We start from the raw sequence: 27,446 nt of genomic DNA, 5'->3' as shown, positions 1-27,446 counted from the left end.
AATGGTTGCCAATATGGATACACTAGATGTATATTGGCAAAGTATAGAAACAGTTCTTTTTGCTACTAGTTGATGTATGACCATGGGCATTTGAGCTTACTCTGACCCTTTATCCAACTTGATGGGGCACAGAACCAAATACATGTTCCCGAAATCTTTTCAATTGCCTCTAATCTCCTTTCCCACAGGGTGTTGAAGGTACTGGATTGGCCTTTATTGTCTTTACTGAAGCTATTACAAAAATGCCAGTCTCTCCATTGTGGTCCATCTTGTTCTTTGTAATGTTATTCTGTCTCGGACTTTCTTCAATGTTTGGGAATATAGAAGGTGTGCTGGGACCAATAGAAGACATGAAAATCTTGCCAAAGAAATGGCCCAAAGAACTTATTACTGGTAAACACAAGCCTTTCATTTACTTTTCTATTGTTTTACATTGTTAAGCCTGTAAGACAACTGTTGTTATCTCTTTTTGAGTCTTATTTATCAAGCAATCTTATGACTTAACTATTCTTGAAAAGCAAAAATATCTGTCCCTACATCATTCAGAACTTAAAGCAATGTTCTCTGTGTTAACCATGTTCCCTATCGTGTCTACAATATAATGCCTGAGGTCAGGAATTTGCTTGTAACTGCTGCAAGTGTGGTGGGAGCTACATTTACTTAGCTGACCAAGGTTCCACCACATGACTGGCAACTGTACCCTGGATGAAAGTACATGATTTGAGCATCTGCATGCAGACCTAAGACTAAGACCTTGTCTTCCCTGTTGCTATTTGACTACTGAGCAGATATGATCACATCATCATTCCACTGGTCTGCTGTGCCCTGGCACACTGCAGTCCACATCCTCCCAATACACAGCCTTTCAAGTCCTACTTCCCATTGGACTAACACAGCAAAGTAAGGATGGGTTTTAGGTTTATATTAAAGAAATCATCTCACAACAGGGTCAGAGAATTTGCAAAGGTCAATTTTTTGTGTAGAGCCATAGAGGTCTACTGCACCAAAAATGCCCTTTGGCCCACCATGTCTGCACTCGTCCCCAAATTAATCACCTATCTATTCTAACCCTGTTTTCCAACACTTGGCCCATAGCCCTATATACCCTGGCGTCATAAGTGTACATCTAAATCCTTCTTCAATGTTATAAGGGTTTTTGCCTCTACCACTCTTATAGGCAATGATTCCAGATGCCCCATCCTCTGGGTGAATAAATGTTTCCTCACATTCCCACTAAGCCTTCTGTCCCTTACATTAATTCCATGCCTCCTGGTCTTCAACAGAACAGAATGATTTAAATACCTCCTATAAATATAGAGAATGGGTGGTATATTAGATTAAACATGGACCTTTCGACCTGCGCCATGTCATGGATGCCCACGTAGGTGTGGGATTTTTCTCTCCCCAGAGATGGCAGGGAGGGCATATAATTGGTCAGCTTGGCATTGGTGTGATTCCCAACTCTTCCTGCCACATCAGTTATCAAATTCTGGCCAGGAAGACTGATGAGCAGATCTCCTGAACACCTACCAGTTGAGGCCCTTAAGTGGTTTATCAACCATCAGCCACTTCAGGGTCTCTGGCCCAATTATCCGCCGTCTGGCAAGCGGGAAAAATGGCTGCTTTCCTGATGGTCGCTTCTCAAAGATGGGTTACGTACCTAATTGCCCCAGTTATAACTATTCACTCTGTCCTCTCTGATAGGTCAAAAAAATCAGACCAGAATGCTTTGTTGAGCTTAAATGGCTACAAATATCACACATCATTTACAAACTAACTCAGAGAAAATCAAAGGATTAAGACAAGTGTGACTTTCTTTCTAAAGGTTTGCTGAAAGCAAATCAGTTTCTGAGATTTTTAAATGAATGCACACAAATATTCATTCAATTGGAAGGCCTTGAAGTGTGTTTACAACTGAGGCCTGCTATGGAGGTGCTTACTTTTGTTAGGAGTTTATGTGTGTAGGGAAAGTTTAGGATGTTTACCATTGTTCACTCATGTTAAAGAAAAATCATAAGGGATATCCCAGTTTATTTTCACTGCTACTTTGTCAGCGTCATAGAAACAAAGAAAATAGATGAAAGAATAGGCCATTCAGCCCTCTGAGCCTGCACCACCATTCAATATGATCATGGCTGATCATTCAATCTCAGTATACCACTCTCACTTTCTCTCCCTACCCCTTAATCCCTTTGGTTGCAAGGACCATGACCTGCTCCCTCTTGAATATATCTAACAAACTGGCCCCAACAGCTTTCTGTGGGAGAAAATTCCACAAATTTACAACTCTCTGAGTGAAGAAATTCTTTCTTATCTCAGACATGAATGCCTTACCCCTTATTCTTAGACTGTGGCCCCTAGTTCTGGACTTCCCCAACATCGGGACCATTCTTCCTGCTTCTAGCCTGTCCAGTCCCATCAGGATTTCACATGTTTCATTGAGATTCCCCTCATTTCTCTAAATTCCAGTAAGGCCGGAGGATACCTCTCCCTGGATGGTTCATATTGGGTTTGATTTTAATGCAGCAGCGGTTAGACTTTGCGGTTGGGCTTCACTGGTGAACTGACAGGGTAAAATGAATTCCTTCTGGTCAGCTGGTTAAAAATGACAGGGCTTGTCTCCCATAGCATTTTAAAGGGGCTGAGTGGAAGTGAAGGCAGATGAAGGCAAGATGCGGTTTATGAGTCACTGGGAAACATTTTTACAGCAATGTATGGGTGCAAGAGGATTATAAGCTGGAAGCTTTGAAGGCCCCAAACACCCATGTAAATGACCCCATCTCTCCTTGACTGTAGTTCAGAATGAACTGTTCCCATTTGCGAAAGAAGGCAAAGGTAAATATTTAAAGTAATTAACAAAAGAAGCAAAAGTGGCTAGGAAAAATCTTTTTCACAAAGTGACTGGTTAAGTTCTGGAATGTGTTGCCTGGCAGTATGGTGAAGACAGGTCAAGTTGAAATATTTGTAAGGGAGTTAGAAGTGAATTGCTCATTTTAAGCACTAGTGCAGGCAAGAAAGGACCAAATTGCCTCCTGCTGCAATCATAACAAAGGTGTCCAAATCAAACCCGATCCTCCGCATTCTTGCCCAGGACAAGCAGAGTTTGCTGGAGATTGATCAGGAGCTGTCACTGAGAACCTCTTTCTCATCTTGGGGCAGTGAAGTGTCCGTGCTGCCACCAGCTTGAGATCAGCTACATTAAAGTAAACTGGGGATTGATCCTGGTACGTCCCATGTCTGTATGTCTGGGCTGTCACTGGGAAAAATCATTGAATTCTTTTTAATTGACTCCACTCTATCCACTGCCTAGAGCCTACAGTGGACCATGTCCTCTTAAAGAATCCTTGTCTTTCGGTGCTTGTCCTAAACCAACCTTACAGCTGTAACTAGGCCATTGTTTTGAAAGTTTTTGAAATATTTTAATAGACAGTAAAAGTCTGTATCAAGTAGATGAACTTCAAGAAAAATATTTGTTTCGCACAAAAGCAACCTCCCAAATGTGAATGTAAACGCCTTGAATGATGGCTTATCTTTATAGCAGTTGGCATTTATTTATTCTGCCATCATAATGTCACTCAAAATGGCTGCCCCAGTTTTCACCTGTTAGGTGAGTGGCAGATGGAGCTGATGGTAGCCACGTGGATAAAGATGGAAATGAGAGTGGGGAGCATTAACTACATAACCCCAATGTTTATTAATACACAAAGCTGTTATGAGCGAGAGTTCTGGTTGCCAGAGTTGAGGCGTGTCAAAAAAATCCAAAGAAATGGGCCATAAACCATAATTCAGCATTTTGATTTCCTACACAAATTTGTTACTGTCACTGTCACAGTGAGGAGATGAAAATTACTCCTCGTTATGATGAAACGTGATGGCTGTGTTCATTCAAGCAAATCAAATTCTGGTTTTCTCTCTTCCAGGACTGATTTGCCTAGTGTGCTTCTTCATTGCTTTCATATTTATCATAAATTCGGGAAACTACTGGCTTGCCCTTTTTGATGCCTACGCTGGCTCCATCCCTCTGCTGATCATCGCTTTCTGTGAGATGGTGTCCGTCGTGTATATTTATGGCATTGACAGGTAACGACACAATGCTCTCCCCTTTGGAGTTTAGTTCATTATTCTATGTTTAAGAGACTATTATGCAGACTGGATTTTTTAAATGAATGTTTCCACCTCTCTTTGCCTACTGCTTCCAAAAGAACTAACCATCATTCATCTTGCTCCTTCTTTGTAGATGTTATGAAATAGCAGTGATTCTTGTAACAAGCTACGCTGCTCGGTTAACTCCTTTGTGCACTTAATATGAATTTTTAAACTATGTTTCATAGAAACATAGAAGATAGGAGCAGGAGAAGGCCATTTGGCACTTCGTGCCTGCTCTGACATTCATCAAGATCATGGCTAATGTCCAACCCAATAGCCTAATCCTGCTTTCTCCCCATAACCTTTGATCCCATTCCTCCCAACTTCTATATCAAGCCACCTCTTGAATACATTCAATATGTTGACATCAACTACTTCCTGTGGTAATGAATTCCACAGGCTCACCACCCTTTGAGTTAAGAAATGTCTCCTCATCCCTGTCCTAAATGGTCTAGCCCGAATCCTCAGATTGTGACCCCTGGTTCTGGACACACCCAACTTCGGGAACATCCTCCCTGCGTCTGCCCTGTCTAGTCCTGGTAGAATTTTATAAGTGTCTATTAGATTCCCCCTTCATTTGTCTGAACGCCAGTGAAAACAATCCTAACCTAGTTAGTCTCTCCTCATACGTCAGTCCCGCAATCCCTGGAATCTGCCTTGTAAACATTCGTTGCACTCCCTTGAGATCAAGAGCATCCTTCCTTATAAAAGGAGACCAAAACTGCACACAATATACTAGGTGTGGCCTCACCAAGGCCCTGTACAACTGCAACAACACATCCCTGTTCCTGCACTCGAAACCTCTCGCAATGAAGACCAACATACTATTTGCCTTCTTTACCGCCTGCTGCACCTGCATGCTTACCTTCAGCGACTGGTGCACAAGGACACCCAGGTCCTGCTGCACACTCCCCTCTCCCAATTTACAGCCATACAGGTAGTAATCTGCCTTCTTGTTTTTGCTTCCAAAGTGAATAACCTCATATTTATCCAAATTATACTGCATCTGCCATTGATTTGCCCACTCACCTCATCTGTCCAGATCATGCTGAAGGATCTCTGCATCCTTGTCACAGTTCACCCTCCCAACCAACTTGGTATCATCTGCAAACTTTGAAATGTTACATTTTGTTCCCTCATTCAAATCATTAATATATATTGTGAATAGCTGGGGTCTCAGCACCGATCCCTGTGGCACCCCACCAGTTACTGCCTGCCAATTTGAAAAGGACCATTAATTTCTACTCATTGTTTTCTCTCTGCCAACCAATTTTCTATCCATCTCAATACACTTACCCCAAACATAAGCGCTTTAATCTTGCACAATAATCTCTTACGTGGAACTTTGTCAAACACTTTCTGAAAGTCCAAATATACCATGTCGACTGGCTCCCCCTTGTCAACTCTACTAATTACATCTTCATAGAATTCCAACAGATTTGTCAAGCTTGGTTTGCCCTTCATAAATCCATGCTGACTCTGCCTGATCCTGCCACTGCTTTCTAAATGCTCTGCTATAACGTCCTTGATAATGGATTTGAGAATTTTCCCCACTACTGATGTTAGGCTGATCGGTTTATAATTCCCTTTTCTCTCTATACCTCCCTTTTTGAATATTGCAGTGACATTAGCTACCCTCCAATCTGCAGGGACTGTTAGGAGTCTATAGAATCCTGGAAGATGACCACCAATGCATTCACTATTTTTAGAGCCACTTCCTCAAGCACTCTGGGATGTAGATTATCAGGCCCTGGGGATTTATCCGCCTTCGATCCCATCAACTTTCCCAGCACAATTTCTCTACTAATATTGATCTCCCTCAATTCTTCCCTCTCACCAAACATTGCATTCTCCAACATTTCTGGTATCTGATTTGTGCCCTCATTTTTGAAGACAGAACCAAAGTATGTATTCAGTTGCTCAGCCATTTCTTTATCCCCTATTATACATTCCCCCGTTCCTGTCTGTAGGGGACCTACATTTATCTTTACCAATCTCTTTCTCTTCACGTACCTATAGAAACTCTTAGTGTCAGTCTTTATGTTCCCTGTAAGCTTACTTTTGTACTGTATTTTCCCCTTCTTAATCAACCCTTTGGTCCTTCTTTGCTGAATTCTAAACTGCTCCCAAACCTCAAATGTGTTATTTTTCTTGGCCAATCTGTATGCTTTTTCCTTGGATTGGATACTGTCTCTAATTTCCTTGTAAGCCATAGATTGGCCCTGTTACCCTGTTACTTTGCTTTTGTGCCAGACAGGAATAAACAGTTGTTGCAGTTTCCCCATGCATTCCTTGAATGTTTGCCATTACCTAGCCATTTTCATCCCTATAAGTAACACTCCCCAATCTATCAAGGCCAATTCATGCCTCATATCCTCATAGTTTCCTTTATTAAGATTCAGCACCCTAGACTCCGAATCAGCTACCTCACTCTCCATCTTGATAAATTTGTAGCATGTTATGGTCGCTCATCTCCAAAGGGTCTCACACAACTTTTCTTTAATTGACAATATATTTCAGAATGCCATCTCTGTTGAGTGCCTTCCTAGAGATTTTACCATGTAATTTTGTCAAATAACTGCACACGTCATCATCTCAAGAATTTATCCTCAGCTTCCTCCTGTTTTGCATCTGTGTGCTGCTTCTGGGATTCTGCATGTACACTGCTAACAGACAACTGAATCCATTACACCACTACTGCTGTGTTGTCAAGTTGCTTGTCCAACATCTGTAACCAGCCCCACATTCCCTCCACTACAAAGACCATGTCTGAAACATCTTTGGATTCCACTATTAATCTATCTTTCAGTCTCAACTATTCCTATACTCTCCTTACACACCTCTCCCCAACAGCAACTTCCATTAACTTGTGCTCCTTCAAAGTCTGCTGCCTTATTCTAACTCATAACCAAGATCCAGTCAATCACCAGCCCTGAGATCACTGACCTATATTGGGTCCTAGTCCACCACTGCCTCAAATTTAAAACTCATCTTTGTCCTCAAATGACCTAATCCCTCCCTGTCACTATTCTGTCAATCCTCCTCCACAATTATCCAATTCTAAAATCCCCCACCCAAATCTTTCTGCCCCCATCATGCCCAGAGTTCCATCTATAAGCCTTTCCATCTCTCAACTTTTCTCTCCTGCTTTAAGATCATCCTTAACGATTACTTCTTTGACAAAACTTGATGTCACCCTTCCTAATATAACCTTCTCTAATCTGATAAAAACCAAAAGAACGCTGATGCTGTAACACAGAAACTAAAGTAGAAATTGCTGGAAAACTTAGCAGGTCTGACAGCATTTGAGGAACCAGTTCTGAGGAAGGGTCCCTCCACCCAAAATGTCAACTCTGATTTCTCTCCACAGATGCTGTTAGACCTGCTGAGCTTTTCCAGCAATTTCCATTTTTGTCTCAAATTTAATCTGACGTTCATTTCAATCTGTTATACTCCTGCCAAATGCCTTGTTACGTTTTTTCATATTAACCTGCTATTTACATGCACTATTTTGTCAAAATTGCTTAATTTAAGCCACTGGGTAATTTGATTTATTGAGCAAGATGGCTTTGAATTAACAAGGGTAGCTTGTATTGTAAAATAGATTAAATACGCAGCATTGACTCTGATATGAACCACCTTTATCTTACCTGGATATCTTTGGTTTCCAGCTATTGAAATCTTGCTTTTCCTTTTAAAACAGAAAGATAAATTTCCATCCAGCGCATTGACATGGAATATAACTGACCTGCAAGTTAGGGAGCAATCATAAAAGTATATGTGAGAATGATCAGATATCAGACACTTGGCTGTGAAAATGTGCCGCACTCTCTACAGGAGATTACAGAAGAAACAGAAACAAAATTGACAGTGACTGGGGAAGGCACCAAAAGTAAATATGCCTTTAAAATTATCCCCACATATGAACTTCACAGTCTATGTATTACCATCTCCCCAAATCTGTGACTTAGCATCATTCCAGGAATTTGCGCTAGTTTATCTGGTTATGAGAAAGAGAACAATTATGTTAGAGATGATAAGAACTGCCGATGGTGGAGTCAGAGACAACACAGTGTGGAGCTGGAGGAGCACAGCATGCCAGGCAGCATCAGAGGAGCAGGAAAGCCTACCCTTCTTCAGAAAGTTAGTTGTGAAGTTCCTGAGTTAAGTATCTCCTACTCAGGAGAGGTATAGAATCTCCTTGAGATTTTGATACACATTTCTAATGATTTACTTGTTTCTTCACAGATTCAATAACGACATCAAATGGATGATTGGTCACAAGCCAAATATCTTCTGGCAAGCGACCTGGAGATTCATTAGCCCCCTCATAATGTTGGTCATATTCCTGTTTTATTTTGTAATTAAAGTTAGGGAGGAGCTGACATACATTGTCTGGAATCCCGAGTATGTAAGTATACTTTGAAGTTAATCAAGGTCAATTTTTCAGAGTAGCAAGTTGAATTTTTAATGAAAAACATGTTTGTGATGGAACCTGCTACAATTTGCTGTTCCATTGCCACTCCCAGGATAAAGTGGCTCCACATAAAGTTTTCCTCCTACGTACTGACCATTGCAATATTTTCGAGCCCTGTATTTGAGGCTAAATTTGATCCTTATCAATATTGTTGAAACTCTATGTTGGGTTGAATATATCTTAAGTATCTTACAAAACATAGGGCATTGTCCAAACAATGTCTTTTAGAAAGCAAATGTAGAGTGACTATTCCACTGGGAAAAATTCTGAGAGATATAAAATGTGCCATTCAACCCATTCTTAAAAGGAGTAGGGGGTTAGATAGAGTGCACATGAGCCTCAAATTGGCCTCCCAGAGAATTTGGTGTGAAATTTCTTCTGAATATTTCAGAATACTTTTAGTTTCCATAATAGCTGTTGCTTATGGGCAGGATTTTTCAGATGGCACGGTTTCCTGGGAAAATGGGAGCCTGATGTGGAAAGGAGTCCCTTCAGGTTAGGCAAGAAATGGTCCTTTAGGATTGATTACTCACTTGGGGCATCAACAGATGCAAGGGTGCACATGGTGGCCTGGAGCTTACCCATTTCACCATACAATTGCAGACAGGTCATGGAGGGGAATAAAGAGGTCACACAGGAATCTTAGGGACAATACCCCAAGGGCATGTAGACCGTAAAATCCTGCTCAGCTGTGACTGTTTAGATTGAGCAAATTGGTCCATTGAAGAAGAGTGCCCTCTTGAGCACCCAGGTGTACGTGTTGTCTTTGTAACTGGTGGCTGTTTCTGCACCTCTCTACAGGAAGATTTTCCCAACCTTGACAAGAAGTTTTATCCTCCGTGGATAACGGTGGTCATTGTCATTCTGGCTGGAGTGCCGAGTTTAGCCATACCTTGTACAGCCTTGTACATTTTCATCAGAAACCAGTGCCGAAGGAAGGAGGACAGGCAAGGCCTCGTCCATTCAACATCAGTCGCCTCAGTGAATGAAAAACAGAATAATGTTTAACTCCACAAAACAACAATGCCTACTTGCACCACTTGCTTAATTTCCACACACACTGAACTCAAAACAAAAAAAAGCACATTACTGGAATGTGGCAAATGTCTAAATTCCTTCCTATTTTTTATTTTAAAGCGGTATTTTTCTATGTGATGTTGCAGTGCCCAACTCCCTGGCTCATCATTGTTTCAAGAAATGTCCACTTGTTTGTTTGTATCTTAATGGAGAAATGGGTCAGAAACAGAGGTTAGATACTCTGAATTGTTATGTAGGACCATTAAATGAAAGGGATATTTGCAATGTCAGTTAATGTACCGCAGCCGTTTAATTGATGCTTTTAGTGCCTTGGGACGTTTCACTGTACTGATGGTGCTAGATAAATACAGGTTGTTGCTGTTGTTGAAGTTGTTATTTCACATCAGCATCTATATTTGTTAAGGGACCAACATCTGTAAACCATAAATCAGTAAAACATGCAAAATTCTTTCCAGTCGCTGTTGTTAAAATGTTGAGCAGAGGTGAAGCAGCATGGCTTTTTACCAATTTAAGCCAGGACCAAGGTTAAATGAAAAGACAACTTTCAATTCAAATGTTTTAAGGCTACTTTTACGAATTGATTCGGCATCTCTTCCCAGACACAAAACAAAAAAGCCTCGTCGATATTCTTCAAGCCCAGCATAGAAGGGATACCTCTTCCTGTTTCTGATTTGCAAAATCAAAGGTTAATGATTCAAAAGGCTAGAAGGGCCGGCGATGATATTTGTACTTTGCTGTTTATACCTACCAGTCAGGCATGAAACGATGAGAAAATGCTCATAATGCAGGGAGACTGTGAAAGACAAAGGGAAAGCCGAGAGCACTTGCAGGTTCTTGTACAGACCGTATTGAAGTTAATAAATTTTATTCGTCCTGCCTGATTAATTCTTGATGATTTTTGATGTACTGCAGAAACACACCAAAGTTCCTTTGATAGCACCTTCCCATAACTACCCAGAAAGAAACAGGCAGCAGAAACACAAAAGCACCACCATCCACAAGTTCCCCTCTGAACCACACACCATCCTGACTTGGAACTATATCACCATTCCTTCGCTGTTGCTCGGTCAAAACCCTGGAGATCCCTTCTTAATAGCTCTATTGCCTTGCCAACAATGACCACGTTCCATGAATGGATTTTTTTAAAAAAAGTGATTGCAAAGAATAATTTTGTATATTTATTTCCTTCACATTTCAGCAATGTTCAAAAAAAATGTATGGGATAAATACTTTACAATTTGATGCAGAGAAAATTTGCACCAATCGTAATTTGTTAAGAAATTGAATGAAATCCTCCTAAAAGTGATCACGGTCACAGGTTTTTCCGAGGCCCATCCATGTGCAATGATTTTCATTTGGAAAGCCAAATTTAACTGTTGCTAAAAAGAGACACAAAGCTAAAGTTTTTTTGTATCCTCCACCAGGATTGAAACACAAGAAAACCAAACTTAGAAATGAAACAATAATTTTTGCAGTTTAAGAAGAGATGCTGATTGGTTGGACCATGGTTGTGATGGAGACACAGCAGGAACTGTTAACTATTGATCTTCGTTAGCTCACTAAATTCAGACCAAATAGGGACACACTTCAGGAAATAACAACCTTGATAGCTGCTTCCTCAATTCCTCAAGGTGCAAGTTATGGACAAATTCCTTTTATGCACGAAGTACAGGGTCCTGTGTGTGAATGTGTGTATAATCTGCCATGCATGAGTGAATCACTCAGCGAGCCTGACTGATCATCGTTAATAGGTTTCAGTGTCATTCTTAGGGCAGTCAACTGTGTCTTGAATGTTATGGTCACCCCTGATGGACCTGAAATGAACCCAGTCCACCTCAGATTACTCTGGGCAGGGTCAGTGAGTCAAAAGATTTGACCAACAAGTCCAGGGAGCCCCCTGATGCTGCTACGTTGCTGAAAGCACACAAATGGGATTCTCCATTAACAGATGCTCCAATCGACACAAAAAGGCATTTTGCACCCCACATGAACAAATGATGTGGTATATGAGTTTCAGTGCCCACATTACACCAGGTAGTTAGGCTGTACATTGCAATGATTGGCAGGCACATCTCTTTGAACATCTGCAGGATGCCAAACATTCTCAGCCAGACTGGACTTGCAAAACAAAAATAACACCAATCCAACGTGAGATGTGATTCTGCTGTTGGATAACATTTATTGGATAATCCTGACTGTGCTAAGAATTATACAACAACCTAATTTAAGATTATCTGTTGAGATTGTAGTGCAATGCAATTGAAAGTACATGTATCCATAAAAAGGAACCTACTCTGTGTAGGCAGAAGGAATTTGACGAGACATTGCACACTTTCTATTGTGGAAAGGGTTATTGAGACTGTCAATCACTGTTGTATTCCTCATAGTAAAACCATAGCTAATATGAATCTAGGTGTCCTAGTCTGAGTTTCACCAACTCACTAAAATTGACAATTAACGGTGTCTGCTACATCTCCATATCAGCCATGATGAAACCAGTCAGCTCCCTCCCCTCATGCTATATAAATTGTTGTTCCCTTTCAAAGTTTGGTTTCTTGTATCCCAATCCTGATGAATGCAAGTTGAATCTCTTTCACTTTGTGTCACTTTTCAGCAATGTTTAAACTGTACTATCAAAAAAAAAATCAACTGTGGTTTTGTAGAGAAACACATCACACTTCACAGCCAGGGAATGGAACAGGGCATTTGTGGGGAGGTCACACGCTGGCCTTGTTCTACAGGCTGAATTCTCCCAGCTGCGTTGATAACAACGCGGCTTCAATTCTGTATCGGGAATCCAAACTTTGGCTTTGTCAGGATATCGCTCATGACCTTCCCGGGGCCAGCCAATTAAGAATCAGTCAACTCCAGCCTCATTCAATGAAAACTGTAGACAGGCCAGTGAATAGGGAGCCTGCTGGCACATCCTGTACAGTGTCTGAACGGCAGCACCATCTGAACAGGTGGTTACAGCTGACGGTGAAGTTGGCAACAGACCAGGAGAGTGCCTCAAAATGAAGGCACTATCTGCCTGATTGGGAAAATATGAGATGGGGTGTTTTGTGGCCCTTATTGTGGCCATTGAATCCCAGCAGGTTGGAGATGGACCAATGGCACCCTATCACCAGAAAGATACAATCCCAGTGGGGTCTTAAACCTCACAGGAATGGGGTGGGGGTGAGTGCGGAAAGGGAATCCAGTATCAGAAGGATCCTGGTGGTGCTGTCGCCTTTTTCCTAATTGGCTACCCATTTCTGCTGGGTGTGTAGCTTATGACACACTTTAGACCCCACCCCGACCCTAGAAAGACTGCTCAGAGGTCACAATGCATTGGATAGCCAACCCGGTGGCCTATTTTCCAACTTTATACCCAATCCAGCTGACTAACCAAACTTTGACGGACCAAGAAAGTTCCCCAGGAGCAAGGAATATTGATTCTAATAATAAACGCTTTCCGGTGTGTAAATGGACACATATTTACGTGTGTATGCACTTTGGAATCTGGTGATAGCGCTTGATCTGAGGGGATCCCAAGGCTGTCAATATGGCAAACTGAACATGACATCCAAAAGTAAATATTCAGCAATTGGTAAAATTATACTGAGGGTGGCTGGAGCAGGTTATAAAAAGCAACCCAATCCAGCAGCACACAATCCCCAAAAATACTTCCCCTTGAAACACATGAACTCCATTCCAATCCCAGGCCCCTAAAAGGGCTGTTGTGGTGTAGTGGTGGTGTCTATCCTTGAAAGCCAGGAAGCCTGGGTTCAAGACTCAGCTGCTCCAGCTAATATATTGAGAATATAAGCACTGGATAATCTGGTGACAAGTGTATTTTACATGCAAGCGTTTGGAGGAATTTATTTGTGCGTGGAAACTAAGAACATCCTCAAAGATGAGATTGTTTACCACCCTTATTAAATATTCCCCACTTCAAACCAGTTTTACTCTCAGACACAGGTTTATTTCATATTTCCATCACCTTGTTATCCATTAACAAATGTCGCTATGTATTTGACAGCCTGAAGCTGTCTTTCCTGGCAAAGTGCTATATTTTAATCAGCACTAAACCACATGATGCTCCGTGTGTGTATTCAGGATGACTGAGGAAAAGGCATTGACCCTCTGTCAGATCTGGCTGCAATCAGCTGCTCTCTGTTTGAATATAACTTTTTAGATTGCTCTCAGTAGCAGATTACGCCATATACGTAACACATTAAATGAAAGAAAGCCAGGCAGCTAAAGACAGGATATCCAAACGTTTCCTTACACATGACCTCAGTTGAACAAGATGGCAGCAGAAAAGGAGAATGATTGTGTTACCGGTGAAACCAACGATGCTCTGAAGGAGGAGAGGCCAATGTGGGGCAATAAGATCCAGTATGTCCTGAGCTGTATAGGATTTGCTGTGGGACTGGGAAATGTATGGAGGTTCCCATATCTCTGTCAGACCTATGGAGGTGGTAAGTACACAGCACAAAGGTAGAAGAGAAACTTGTATAAATTGATTGAGTTTTTGAAATTTCTAGTTCCGGAGTCACTTTGTACTACAAAACAGTTAGAGGATGAACATTATCACAGGAGAAAATATCCCTCTGTTCACTGTTTTAGCAGAGACAGTCAAGCACTCAAAATAAGAAGTTTAACATCTGTATAAAAATAATCCACAAAGGAACATCAACAAAATACAGTCAGTGTCTATCGATCAATATCCCCCAGAGTGATTCTAAATGAAAGGATCTTCAATAATTTCAATAATGGCTTTTTTAAAGACAAAATTAGTGAAGTGCCAAGATAATCAAACCCCTTTTTCTGTCCAGCAGAAACCCTGATCGTTATTTTGAAATAATGATTATTTTCGGTTGGTTATTTTTGAGTATAATTTACGAACTCCTTGATACTTTTTCAAAATACTTAGAATGTTACAAGACTCAAAAATGAGGCAACTTACATGAATTTCTTTTTGCAAAACAATGATGAGTTTTCCACAATATACTAATGTGCTTGTCTGTGTGAACTAGATGACCTCTAATTGACCACCTAATTGATGGTCTGTCAACAAATTGTTGTTCAATAAACTTGAGAAAAGGTGACTGTTAATGTGGAGATGTGGAGTTACTGTGTCCCAATATATAACTGTGTTAACATGTTTTAATGATACATATATGTTAGTCCATCTCTACTCACCATCAACAACCCTCATACATGATTCACATTCTGCCATAACAAGGATTTAACAGCAGAAAATTCTAATTAAAGGTTGTGTTTTAGAGCAAAGAGTATATTTACACATCAGTTTTAAAAAGGTACTGAGATGAAAGATGGTTGAAATACTGACTAATAAAGTTTTAATGTTATTTTGATAGACTCTGAATAATGCTTAATTAACTTGTCTTGTTAAATGAAACACAATCAGAGTGTTAGAGGGAGCCTTTTTCCTGAGTGGTTACCAATTATAAAACTTCTTTACAAGTAGTGAACATTGGAAGATTAAAAAGTAGAGGCAGGTGCAAACAATGAATTGGGTTTTGATCGCAGGGCAACTTTCATGAAGGTTTAAATGGGTAGTTAAAAGTTACTGAGGTAATTTTGATTTTTGTGTGAGAGTGTAAAATGAGGAACACAAATCAGTAGCACATTTTACATCTCTCTCAGATTTTAATTCCAGTGATCTCAAAGTTACATCCCTGGCTTACACCAGCATACAATCAGGTACTGCACCAAGGTTAAGCAGAGGGCATGACACTATTTTCAGTGTTTACTGGGCATTAGCAAGGAAATTGTACAATGGGGCCATGTGCAATCTGTGCCATGGCATAAACCACTGAATGTTGGTTAAAACAAACAGTGAACTCTAACATTGGGTTTCTCACTTTTAATTCCAATTGCAATGAATTGTCTCTTGCCAACTGAAAATGAACAAGAGAAGGATGGGCCCTTCTATTGTCAGAATCAGCCCACTTTATGCAGCTTCCAAAGTTATAATAAGGCAGACAAGTGGAAATCCAGCAGCTGGCATAACTTGTGACGTTCTCAAGGAAAGATCATGAGAAACATTTTCCCCGTTTCCTTTAGTTATCTACATTCATGATCCCTACCACCTTTCTCAGCGTGGCCTCTGAGTTCATCTAGACTAGTCCCTGACTCACTTGCAAGCACCAAAATTATCCCGATAAAAGTCACCAATGACAGTGCTGCCTGACTACGACTGCGGTTCACCTTGTCTCTTTTGATCATTTGACGTGGTTAATCACTCACTCAATCACCACTGCCTCTCCTTTTTAGTCTCTACCTGCACATCAAACTCTCTTGGTTCCATTTTTTATTTGCCAGTGAGTTCTGGCCCATGTTGAAGGATCCAATACTGAGAGGCCACCCACCCCACCCAGCCCCATTTACCTCATGCTGTGTTGCTGATAGTGCCAGCTTAAATTATGTTTGCAGAATAGAAATTGTCAAGCAATCTCTAGCAATCCCAGCTAGAGTTCTCCTGTCTGGTTGACTTCAGTAACTTTTTCAGAAAGCAAGCAGAAGTACCTTTGAAGAAATTCTACTCCCGTCACATCTTTCCCAACTTTCTACTTAAATGAGTTATTCACTTTCAGTTTACTCCAAGATTGGTGGCTGGGAGGGGGGCTGTGGTAAAAACCACAAAGAAAGAAACGTTTGTTGTGTGAAGTTTGTGAATGAACGATTTACAGAAATATCAGTTTAGTCGAAAGTTTTGCTGTATATGAGTCAGAATGTTCTGTGTCCACTGCAGCTTAACATTAATAACATTAAAATCTTTAACAACGGTCCCATCTCCCTGATCCAGTAGTAGTTGATAGAAATCTTGCTATTTTCAGGAGGTCAGAAATCACACAACACCAGATTATAGTCCAACAGGTTTATTTGAAAACACAAGCTTTTGGAGCCCCTTCATCAGTCCAATACCGGCACCTCCACATCATATTTTCAGGAGCAGAGGATATTGACCTGTCCATGTTCCCTCTCATCCACATCACCTAAAAGCATTTTCTGGACTCTGCTCAGAATATCCTGGCAGTCCCGTTGGCCAAATAAAGAGATTCACTGCTTGACAGAATGGGGCCTGTGGACTCCCCTCAATATCATCTGCAATGAAACAGAGCATCATAAAATAATATCAGAGGTAGTAAGAACTGTAGATGCTGGAGTCAGAGTTAACACAGTGTGGAGCTGGAGGGTCTTAAGAAGGGTCCCGACCCGAAACATCAACTTTCCTGCTCCTCAGATGCTGCCTGGCCTGCTGTGTTCCTCCAGCTCCACACTGTGTTATCTTCCAATAACATAACTGACTTGGCAGATTGCAAGACTGATGGGTTAATTCCTGCTCCCAAAGCTGTTGATTTTGATTTACATCCAACACATTTACTGTTTTTGGAAAAGGGAAAAAAACATGTATCTTCCTTTTATGCTCCACAATGTAAAATATTAACTGTTCCTTACAGACAGCTTTTATTATAGTTTACTATCTTTCTCGCAGGTTCAGGTTACATTGAGGAATTCAAAAGGTCATCAGAAGTGAACATTTTCACAGGGTTATAGGGAAATGGTAAGGGAATAGGACTACGTGATGGTTGTTGCACAGTCATGATTAGCTGAATGGCCTGCTTCTGGGCTGTAATTAATTGGGTTCTAAGGAATCACCTCCCTGATGCTTCAAATGAGAACTGCAAATTCTGTGACACACCACTCAATTGCTGCACATCCTCTAAGACTGCCTCGTTAATAGAGGTTCTTAAAACTAACAGCGGATTTGATACGTTGGACGAGAAGAAACCTTTCCACTGGTAGGAGGGTTGATAACTGAAAGATGCAGATGTGTGACATTTGGAACAAAATCATTACGAAGGAAAAGGAGAATCTGTTTTACTCAGACAATCATCCTGATCTAGAACGCAAGGCCTGAAACTGTGACAGAAGAAAATCCAACAATAGATTCCAAAAGGAAATTTGCTAAAACATTTCCAAAGGACAGATTTGAAAGATTGAGAGCTAAGAGAAGGAAGGAGTTGGACTGATCAATAGATCTGTCTAGCTTGGGAGGGCAGCTTTATGGGTAGGTGTTTGGGTAGTTGTGTGGGCAGTTGTGTGGGTAGGTTTGTGGGCAGGTGTGTGGGCATGTGTGTGGGTAGGTGTTGGCAGGTTTGTGGGTAGTTTTGTAGGTAGGTGTGAGGGCAGGTGGGTGGGTAGGTTTGTGGATAGGTGTGTGGATTGGTGTGTGGGCAGGTTTGTGGATAGTTGCGTGGGTAGGTGTGTGGGTAGGTGGTTGGGTAGGTGCGTAGGTGAGTGTGATGGCAGGTGGGCATATGTGTGGAAAGGTTTTTGGGCAGGAGTTTGGGCAGGGGAATGGGCAGCTGTGAGGGCCTGTGGGTGGGCAGGTGTGTCAACAGGTACAGGGGTAAGTCTATGGGCAGTTGTGTAGGTAGTTGTGTGCATTGGTGTGTGGCAGATGGGTCATAAAATTGGTCAGCATTCATGATGCCTACCTCTCCATTGCAATTTGCAATTTTACCCACATTGTCTTCTCCTGTTCTCACCCCATTACTTGGTCTGTTGCCTGGCAATGGGGTGTGTGCCTCTTTTACAGGCCCCCAGACCCGGCAGCAGACTCCTGACAAGATCTAGCTAGCCCCCTTGATCCCTAACCTTTTCCTTGCCTCTTTCCTCCCACCCTATCAACTCCAGCTCTCCCTCACCTCTCTCATGAGGGCCTGCCACTCCTGACCCACCAAGCTCAATGCCCTATTCCAGTAATAATCACCATTGGCAACATGATGGAGTTCTGACAGCGTCCATTGCTCCCGCTGGTTCGTTCCCTGAAGCTGCCAGTGGATTTTCTGACCAGGCGAGAGCAGAATGGCCACGTGGGAAACTGACACAGCAAGGGAGCCCTCATTTTCAATGTTTATCACTGGGGAATGGGCCCAGACCAACTATAAAACTGCACTTTACCACTGAGTTGGTCATCCTTAAAAGCTGAATGGAAAGTGCTTCAGCTGGAGAATTATAAACACGATGGTGTTAAGCCATTAAATCATAGTCATAGAATCATACAGCACAGACTGTATGACTATATGATGGTCCAACTTGTCCATGCCGACTAAGTTTCCCAAACTAAACCAGTTGCACTTACCTGCGTTTGGCCCATATCCCTCCAAACCTTTCCTGTTCATGCACCTGTCGAAAAGTCTTTTAAAGTTTGCAATTGTACCGGCATCTACCACTTTCTCTGGCAGTTCATTCCACATACAAACCACTCTGTGTGAAAAAGTCTCCCCGCAGGTCCCTTTTAAATCTTTCTCCTCTCACCTTAAATACGTCCCCTTTGCTATTCACCTTGTCTATGCACCGCGCCCACCCCAATTTTTCAAACCTTTGTAAGATCATCCCTCAACCTCCTACACTCTAGTGAAAAATGTCACAGCCTATTCAGCCTCTCCTTCTAACTCAAACCCTCCAGGCCCAGCAATATCCTGCTAATTTGTTTTTGAACCCTTTCCAATGTCATGATATCCTTCCTATAGCAGGGTGACCACAACTGTACACAGTACTCCAGAAGTGGCCTCAACAGCATGCTGTACAGCTTCAACATGACACCTTAACTCCTATACTCAATGGTCTGAGCAATGAAGGCAAGCTTGTTAAATGCCTTCTTAACTACTCTACCTGTGACGCAATTTCCAAAGAACTATGTACCTGAACTCCTAGGTCTTTCTGTTTGACAACACTCCCGAGGCCCTACCATTAACTGTACAAGTCCTGTCCTTGTTTGTGCAACACCTCGCATTTATCTAAATTAAACTCAATCTACCAATCCTCAAGACATTCTCTCAATTTATCAAGATCCCTTTATAATCTTAGATAACCTTCTTCACTGTCAAACTATTCCACCAATTTTGGTGTCACCCACAAACTTACTAACCATGCCTCCTAAATTCTCATACGAATCATTTATATAAATGTGGACCCAGCACCGATCCCTGTGGAACACAGCTGGTCACAGGCCTCCAATCCGAAAAACAACCCCCCTTCACCACCACCCTCTGTCTCCTACTATAAAGCCAAAGTTGCATCCAATTGACAAGCTCTCCCTGAATCTCATGTGATCTAACTTTACTAATCAGTATACGATGCGAACCTTTGTCAAAGGCTTTACTCAAGTCCAATTGGCATTGGTTATCGCTCTGCCCTCCTCAATCTTTTTTGGTTACATCCTCAAAAAACTTGATCAAGTTTGCGAGACACTATTTCCCACACACAAAGCCATGCTGACTATCCCTAATCTGTCCTTGCCTCTCCAAATGTATGTAAATCCTATTTCTCAGAAACCCCTCCAACAATTTACCCACTGCTGATGTCAGACTCACCAGTTTATAGTTCCCACGCTTCTCCTTACAGCCTTTCTTAAATAAAGGCACAACATTAGCCACCCTCCAGTCCTCTGGTACTTAACCCATGGCTATAGGTGATGCAAATATTTCTGCTAGGGGAACCACAATTTCTTCCCTTTTACAGCACAGAAAAAGGCCCTTCAGCCCATCATGTCCAAGCCAGTCATCCAGCAGCTATCTACTCTAATCCCATTTTCCAGCATTTGGCCCATAGTCTTTGTACTATGGCATTTCAAGTATTCATCCCAATACTTTTTCATTATTGAGACTGATCTTCCCTCTACTACCCTTTCAGGAGTGAGTTCAAAGCATTGGAGAGGTTACAAATAGATTTACAACAGCAATGTCAAAGCTGAGGGATTACAGTAATGTACAGAGAGATGAGATGCTCAAATTGTTCCCCTACATTTTGTCCATGAGACCCATCCACTGCTGATTAACCTTATTTTCAGTGAACTACTGATGACCCAATTCCTCTTCCTGCTGTCTGTGTCAAAGCTGGTAACGCTTTCCTCATCTCAAGTGCTGCTCCATAATCCTTCATATCTGTCCTCATCATCCTTCTCAAAACAAGTCTGACCCCTGTGTCCTGCAAACGTCCGTTCCATCTCCTACCTCTTTTCCCTCACCAAATTTTTTACTGTGTTGTCACCTCTCTGATTTATGCCCAGCTGAGCTGGAGCTGCATGTTTGAATCCCATCCTGAGTCTCCAACCCTACCACAATCACTCAGAGGGTTCAGGAGCTGAGGGCAAAATCTCAGAATACTGAATCGCCCATTAAAGACAGAGATGGGGAGGAATTTCTTCTCTCAGAGGGCTGTGAATCTGTGGAATTCTTTATCGCAGAGCACTGTCGAGGCTGGGTCATTAGGTGTATTAGTTTCAGCAGCAGTGACAATATACGCAGCGATGCTGACGAGAGCAGACAGCTGAGGCTTCCTGGAGAGCGAGATAAGCAAAGATCTCATCAAAGAATGTTGAACTTTTAACTTAGTCCTTTATTTTCCCAGTTTAAACTAGGAAAGACTTTAATGTTAACTATTACCTTATTTCTTCATTTTTCTACTATTGTATGAAGTAATGCTTAACTTTTTAACTCTAGTTTCTCTTGCTACTTTGTACCTAAGTTTTTTTTTGTACCTAGGTACCTTGCTACCCAAGATGGTGCCATGAGTGGCGACATTATGCACTTTTCACTGTACTTCTGGACTTCAGTACATGTGCCAATAAAAATCATCTAAATAATAATAATAATAAATAATAATATATTCAAGGCTGAAAGAGACAGACTTTTATCAGTAAGGGAATTAAGGCTTAAGGAGATACGGAAGGAAAGTGGAGCTGAAGGTTATCAGATCATCTAGAATCTCATTGAATGGTGGAGCAGACTTGATGGGTCATATAGCCTACCTCGGCTCCAATATCTTATGGCCTTGTCAAAATCATGAATTATATCCTGATCAACTCTGATTAAGACACACTCTCCCTTCTCACGGGCTCAAACTGTTGCGGACTTTGGCTTGGTTGATCATACTATTTTTCTCCAACATCTCTCCACAATTGTGCAGCGAGATGGGAGGGCACTCACCCAGTTCCATTCTCATCTATGCAATCAGAGCCAGATAAAAGGGCTTTTCCTCCCTTTTCCAGCACTATTCCAGCCATGAGTCAAACCGTCTTTCAGGTCCAGCTCTCTTTTCTTCACTTTCTCTTCGACGGTCAAGTTCAGTTAGTTTTTGATCTTTGAGCTGTCATTGTTGCTGCCCAGTATGTTTCTCTGGCTTTGAATTGTCAGTGTCACCAGGGTAGGCTAGCCAGGAGTTAAGTTGTTATAAATCTCTAGTCTTGCCTGAGGCAATTTCTTGGCCACAGCAGTGCTCATAGCATGAGTGGCCTGAACTAAATACGTGACCTGGGTAACGTTATTCTTACCAATATTTAATTTAGGATGGGTGTAACCAAGGGTTAAGTAGGCCTGAGTGGATTAGATACCTAGCTTGTGGATAATATTCTCTGCATTTCTTTTTAACACCTCTCAGTTTGTAGCCAAAATGGATCAGAGACTTCCCAACACAATGCTTATGAGGTGTTTATCCATTATGACAATAGATTTTTTTAAAAATTGCTCATTGTTACAGCGTAAGGGAAACAATATGGCTTTTTAATGACTTATCTTGCAGCTTCTTTTCAAACTGTGGAAATATGCTTTGCTTTAAAACATAACTACATTTACCAAATCCTTCCTGTGGTGAAAAATAGTGAAAACAAATCTCAAAATGTAACAAGGTCAAAGATTAAGGAGAGAAAAGTGAATTTTAATTCAGTGGCTGAAATTCTTTCTTTGCTTGAACTGTTTGTGGTCACAGGAGCCTTTTTAATCCCATACACTATTGCACTGATCTTTGAGGGAATTCCACTACTTCACCTTGAATTAGCAATTGGACAGCGACTCCGCAAAGGGAGTATTGGTGTCTGGAACTCCATTTCGCCATATCTGGGAGGAGTTGGTAAGATCTTCTTTCTAACATTGAAAAAGAAATCAAATTTTTTTCTATTAACTAAGTAGATAACTTTGATGTCATAAAAGTTGTATTTTTAATTCCCAGAGACTCTTAAATCGTCAAAGTAAGTTGACAATAAGAACATGCTGTGGTAGACATTGCTTACATGGACTTTAGCAAGGCCTTCAACAAAGTCCTACATGGTAGCCTGGTTAGTAAGGTTAGATCACATGGGATCCAAGGAGAAATAGCCAATTGGATACAATATTTGCTTGATGGTAGAAGACAGAGGGTGGTGAGAGAGGGTTGTTATTTGGACTACAGGCCTGTGACCAGCGGTGTGCTGCAAAGATTGGCTCTGGGTCTACCATTGTCTGACATTTAAATCAATGATTTGGATGAGAATATAGTAGTTGTAGTTAGTAAGTCCGTGGATGAGACCAAAATTGGTGGTATAGTGGATATTGAAGAAGGTTGTCTAAGATTACAAAGGGATCTTGATCAAATGGGTCAATGGGCTGAAAAATGGCGGATGGAGTTCAATCTGGATAAATGCAAGTGGACAGTGAAGAAGGTTATCTAAGAGTACAATGAGATCTTGATCAGATGGGCCAATGCTGTGGCTATACAAGACATTAGTAAGGCTACATTTGGAATACTGCATACACTTCTGGTCGCCCTGCAATAGGAAGAAAGTTGTTAAACTAGAAAGAGTACAGAAAAAATTTACAATGAAAGTTTGAGTTATAAGGAGAGGCTGGATGGGCTGGGGCTTTTCTCATTGGAGCATCAGAGACTGAGGGGTGAGCATAGATAAGCTGATTAGCCAAGGACATTTTCCAAGGGTAGGGGAATCCAAAACTGCAGGACATAGGCTTAAGGTGAGAAGGGAAAGATTTGAAAAGGACCTGGGGGATAACTTTTTCACACAGAGAGTGGTGCCTGTAAGAATGAGCTGCCAGAGAAAGTGGTAGAGGCAGGTACAATTACAACATTTAAAAGATATTTGGACATGAATAGGAAAGATTTAGAGCAATATGGGCCAAACACAGGCAAACGGGACTGGTTCAGTTGAGGATACCTGGTCAGCATGGATGAGTTGCCATGCTGTATGACTCTATGACTCTTAATTAGAAACTAGGTCTTTTGACTTGAAGCAGTCAATTTTATGTGAAGTTATTTCTTGGCATCAACACAACTTGTACATAATTTAATAAAGTGGAGATGGAGCTACGGAGATAGTGTCACTGGCATAGTAATCGAATAGTCTAGGCTAATGCTCTAGGGACAAAGGTTCAAATCTCACCAAAGCAAGGGAATAGAATTTAGATTTGAATAATAAAATCAGGAATTGAAAACCAGCTCCATTGATGGCCAACATGACAAGCATCATCAATTGTTGCAAAAACTCATCTGCTTCATGAGTTGCCTTAGAGAAAGCATTCTGCCATCCTTACCCGGTCTGACCTATATGTGACTCTAGACCCACAGCAAAGTGGCTGGCTTTTAATTGCCCTCCCTTGTAAGAAAACTTCAGAACAATTAACCAAACATAGGAGTGAGACTTTGCAGTTTCACTGCTCCCATTCTGAGACTTCAAGTTTGAGTTTCATGTTAGGACCATTTTAAATAATAACTGTTGGTCTAACCAGCAATGCACATATCCTATAATAAAATAAAAAAATTATCATAGTAGGGTCTGCCGTCACAGCAAACATTTTCTACAGTAAGATTCATCTGTATTTATGGCATAAATCCAACAATTTCTTCATGCTTAAGGGACGTTGATACCTATTCTTTGTTTGTGCAAGGCCGAGGGCAGAATAGTAAAAATTATCCAGCAAACGTGTGGCAATTCATAACTCCAGCCACACCTCTTCTTCACCACAGATTACTGTGATTTTTATGTGCCAATATTAGCAAGCATCATGATCCTGCCATGATCCTCTCGGCTATCCCTGGGCCACTGTGTAGAATAAACCTTGAAATAACCGCTGAGAGGATTATGACAGTGGCCAGAGAGTGACTGGTGTGAGTTGCCTCTAACAAGGCATTTAACTTGAGGCGGCAATGTTTACATTATGTTACGTAACATAAGAAAGTGGCTGCCAACATCATGGTATTAAAGAATCCAACAGACATTTATCACAACTAACTATTACATACAAATAAGTGCCTGATGAAGTGTTCAAGTGCCTGACGATGTAATTTACAACAGAGGAGTGTGCTTCCAGTGATCTGAGGTAAGATGGAGTCTGAAGTCTTTATACCCTCAGGTCACAGGCTATGATTCAATGATGATATCGTGACTGTATCTTTTAATGGCATTCTAACATCCTGACAATGAGGCATAACACAACATGAATCCACCTCTGGCTACATGTCTTCAGCAGGTTTGCTTGTTATTTGCCTGAGGACACCAAAAGGAGATTTCACCATCCAGGAAATTCCCTTACATCATGGCATCATGCTTGCATTATTTTGGTGTGCTTGTTAGCTTCTTACCCACAACTAATGACAGAATTTGAATTTTTTTTTTGAAAATCTGGAATTAAAAGTCTAATGGTGGCCATGCAACTATTGTCATAAAAACCCATCTGGTTCCCTAATGTCCTTGAGGGAAGGAAATCTGCTGTCCTGACCTGACCTGGCCTACACAAGTCTCCAGACACACAGCAAAGTGGTTGACTTTTAACAACCCTCTAAAATGGCTGAGCAAGACACTCAGTTGCAATTAACCACTAAAAAGACTCAATAAAAGAATGAAACTGAATGGATAATGACAATGGCAAACTCAACTATTATTCCTCAAAGTCTACCTTGCTAACATCTGGGGCCAAAAGTTGGGAGAGCTGTCTCACAGATTAGCCAAGCTACAGCCTGACATTCTCATATGGTTCTCTTAAAACCATACCTTACTCGCAATGTCCCAGATACCACCACCACCATCCCCGAGTGTGTCCTATCCTATGTTGGACTGACCCAGCAGATGTGGTGGAACAGTGGTATACAATTGGCCAATGACTCTGGATGCCCATGGCCCCCATGGCATTTGGTCAAACATGGACGTGAAAATCTCCTGGTGATTACCATGTACCCACCCCTGACTGATAAATCTGCTTCTCATTGTTCAATATTATTTGGAGGAAGTACTGACAGTGGCAAGAGCAGAAAGTGTGACCTATGGGGGACTTCAACGACCATCACCAAGAGAGATTTGGCAACACCACTACTGACCCAAAGGACACAGCTGCTAGACTCGATCTGCAGCAGATGGTGAAAGAACATACAAGAGAGAAAAACAGACATGACCTCATCCTCACCAATCTGCCTGCCACCTTTGCACTTGTACATGACCATATCAGTAAGATTTTGAATAGATTGACCAACTCAAGATTGGGTACCCATGAAGCACGATCTGCAACCTCATCTCCCAGCACTTCCCCCACTCTACCGTTACCATCAAGCCTCGGGATCAATCTTAGTTCAATGAAGAGTGCCAGCAACAGCACCAGGCATACTTATCAATGAGGGTCAACCTGGTGAAGCTACAAAGCAGGGCAATTGGTTTGGCAAACAACATAAGCAGAAAATGATAAACAGACTTAAATGATTCCAATACCAATGGATCAGGCATAATCTCTGCAATCCTGCTACATCCAGTTGTGAATGTTGGTGGAGAAATTAAACAACTTATTGGAGCAGGAGATTCCCTGCATCGTAAGATCAGAAGTAGGTTGTTCACAGGTGATTGCATAATCTTCAGCACCATGCCCAACTTCTCAGATACTGAAGCAGTCCATGTCTGACTGCAACAAACCTGGACAATATCCAGACCTGGGGCAGATAAGGGGCAAGTAACAGTAACACCACATGAGTGCCAGGCAATGCCATCGCCAACAAAAGAGAATCTTAGCATCACCATGTGGCATTTAATGGCATCATCATGGCTAAATCAGGCACTATCGACAGTCTGGGGGTTACCATGGACCAGAAATTGCACCAGACCAAGCGATGGGTACAGTGGCTACAGGAGCAGATCAAAGGCTAGGAATCCTGCAGTGAGCAACTCACCTCTGTCCACCATCTACAAGGCACAAGTCAAAAGTGTGATGAGAATACTCCCCACTTGCCTGGATGGGTGCAGCTCCAACCACACTCAAGAAATGTGACAGCATCCAGGCCAAAGCAGTTCACTTGATTGGTGCCACATCCACAAGCATCCATTCCCTCCACCACCGACGCTCAGTAGCAGCAGTGTGTATCATATACAAGATGCACTGCAGAAAAGTCTCTTTGGGCAGCCCTTTCGGACCCATCACCATTACCTTCTGGAAGGACAAGAACAGCAGATACATGGGAACACCACCCCCTGCAAGTTCCCCTCTAGGCCACTCAGCATCCTGAATTGGAAATGCATCACTGTTCCTTTACTGTGGCTGGGTCAAATTCCTGGTGATCTCTCCTGCATGGCACTGGGGTCTATCTTCAGCAAATAGAGTGCAGTGTTCCAGAGGACAGCTCACCACCACATTCTCAAAGGCAGTTCAGGATGGGGCAATGAATGCTGGCCCAGTCAGTGAAGCCTACATCCTCTGAATTGTTTCTTCCATTAACGTGATGTGGGCGTCACTGGCTGGGCCAGCATTTACTGCCCATCCCTAATTACCCAGAAGGCAGCCCACAGTCAACCACAATGCTGTGGGTCTGCAGTCACATGTAGGCCAGACCAGGTAAGGATGGCAGCTTCCTTCCCCTAAAGGGCATTACTGAACCAGAGATAGTAGGAACTGCAGATGCTGGAGAATCCGAGACAACAAGGTGCAGGGCTGGATGAACACAGCAGGCCAAGCAGCATCATAGG

At 41.8% G+C, this 27,446-nt stretch overlaps 2 protein-coding genes across 2 annotated transcripts in view; both read left to right on the top strand.

The window, feature by feature from the left end:
• slc6a19a.1 (solute carrier family 6 member 19a, tandem duplicate 1) overlaps positions 1-10,546 on the top strand; it is a 44,790-nt gene extending 34,244 nt beyond the window's left edge. The window contains exons 9-12 of the mRNA XM_020511565.2: positions 189-393; positions 3,921-4,080; positions 8,395-8,557; positions 9,425-10,546. Of these exons, the coding sequence (XP_020367154.1) occupies positions 189-393; positions 3,921-4,080; positions 8,395-8,557; positions 9,425-9,631 (735 nt within the window). The 3' untranslated portion in view covers positions 9,632-10,546. The remainder of the gene's footprint in view (positions 1-188; positions 394-3,920; positions 4,081-8,394; positions 8,558-9,424) is intronic.
• A 3,090-nt stretch (positions 10,547-13,636) lies between these two features.
• LOC125486258 (inactive sodium-dependent neutral amino acid transporter B(0)AT3-like) overlaps positions 13,637-27,446 on the top strand; it is a 27,466-nt gene continuing 13,656 nt past the window's right edge. The window contains exons 1-2 of the mRNA XM_048612966.1: positions 13,637-14,124; positions 22,448-22,588. Of these exons, the coding sequence (XP_048468923.1) occupies positions 13,953-14,124; positions 22,448-22,588 (313 nt within the window). The 5' untranslated portion in view covers positions 13,637-13,952. The remainder of the gene's footprint in view (positions 14,125-22,447; positions 22,589-27,446) is intronic.

The sequence above is a fragment of the Rhincodon typus genome, chromosome 2 (assembly GCF_021869965.1).
Source record: "Rhincodon typus isolate 14 chromosome 2, sRhiTyp1.1, whole genome shotgun sequence".
Taxonomy (NCBI): Eukaryota; Metazoa; Chordata; class Chondrichthyes; order Orectolobiformes; family Rhincodontidae; genus Rhincodon; species Rhincodon typus.
The sequence above is the reverse complement of the archived record's forward strand: the minus strand, read 5'-3'. Positions and strand labels throughout refer to the sequence as shown.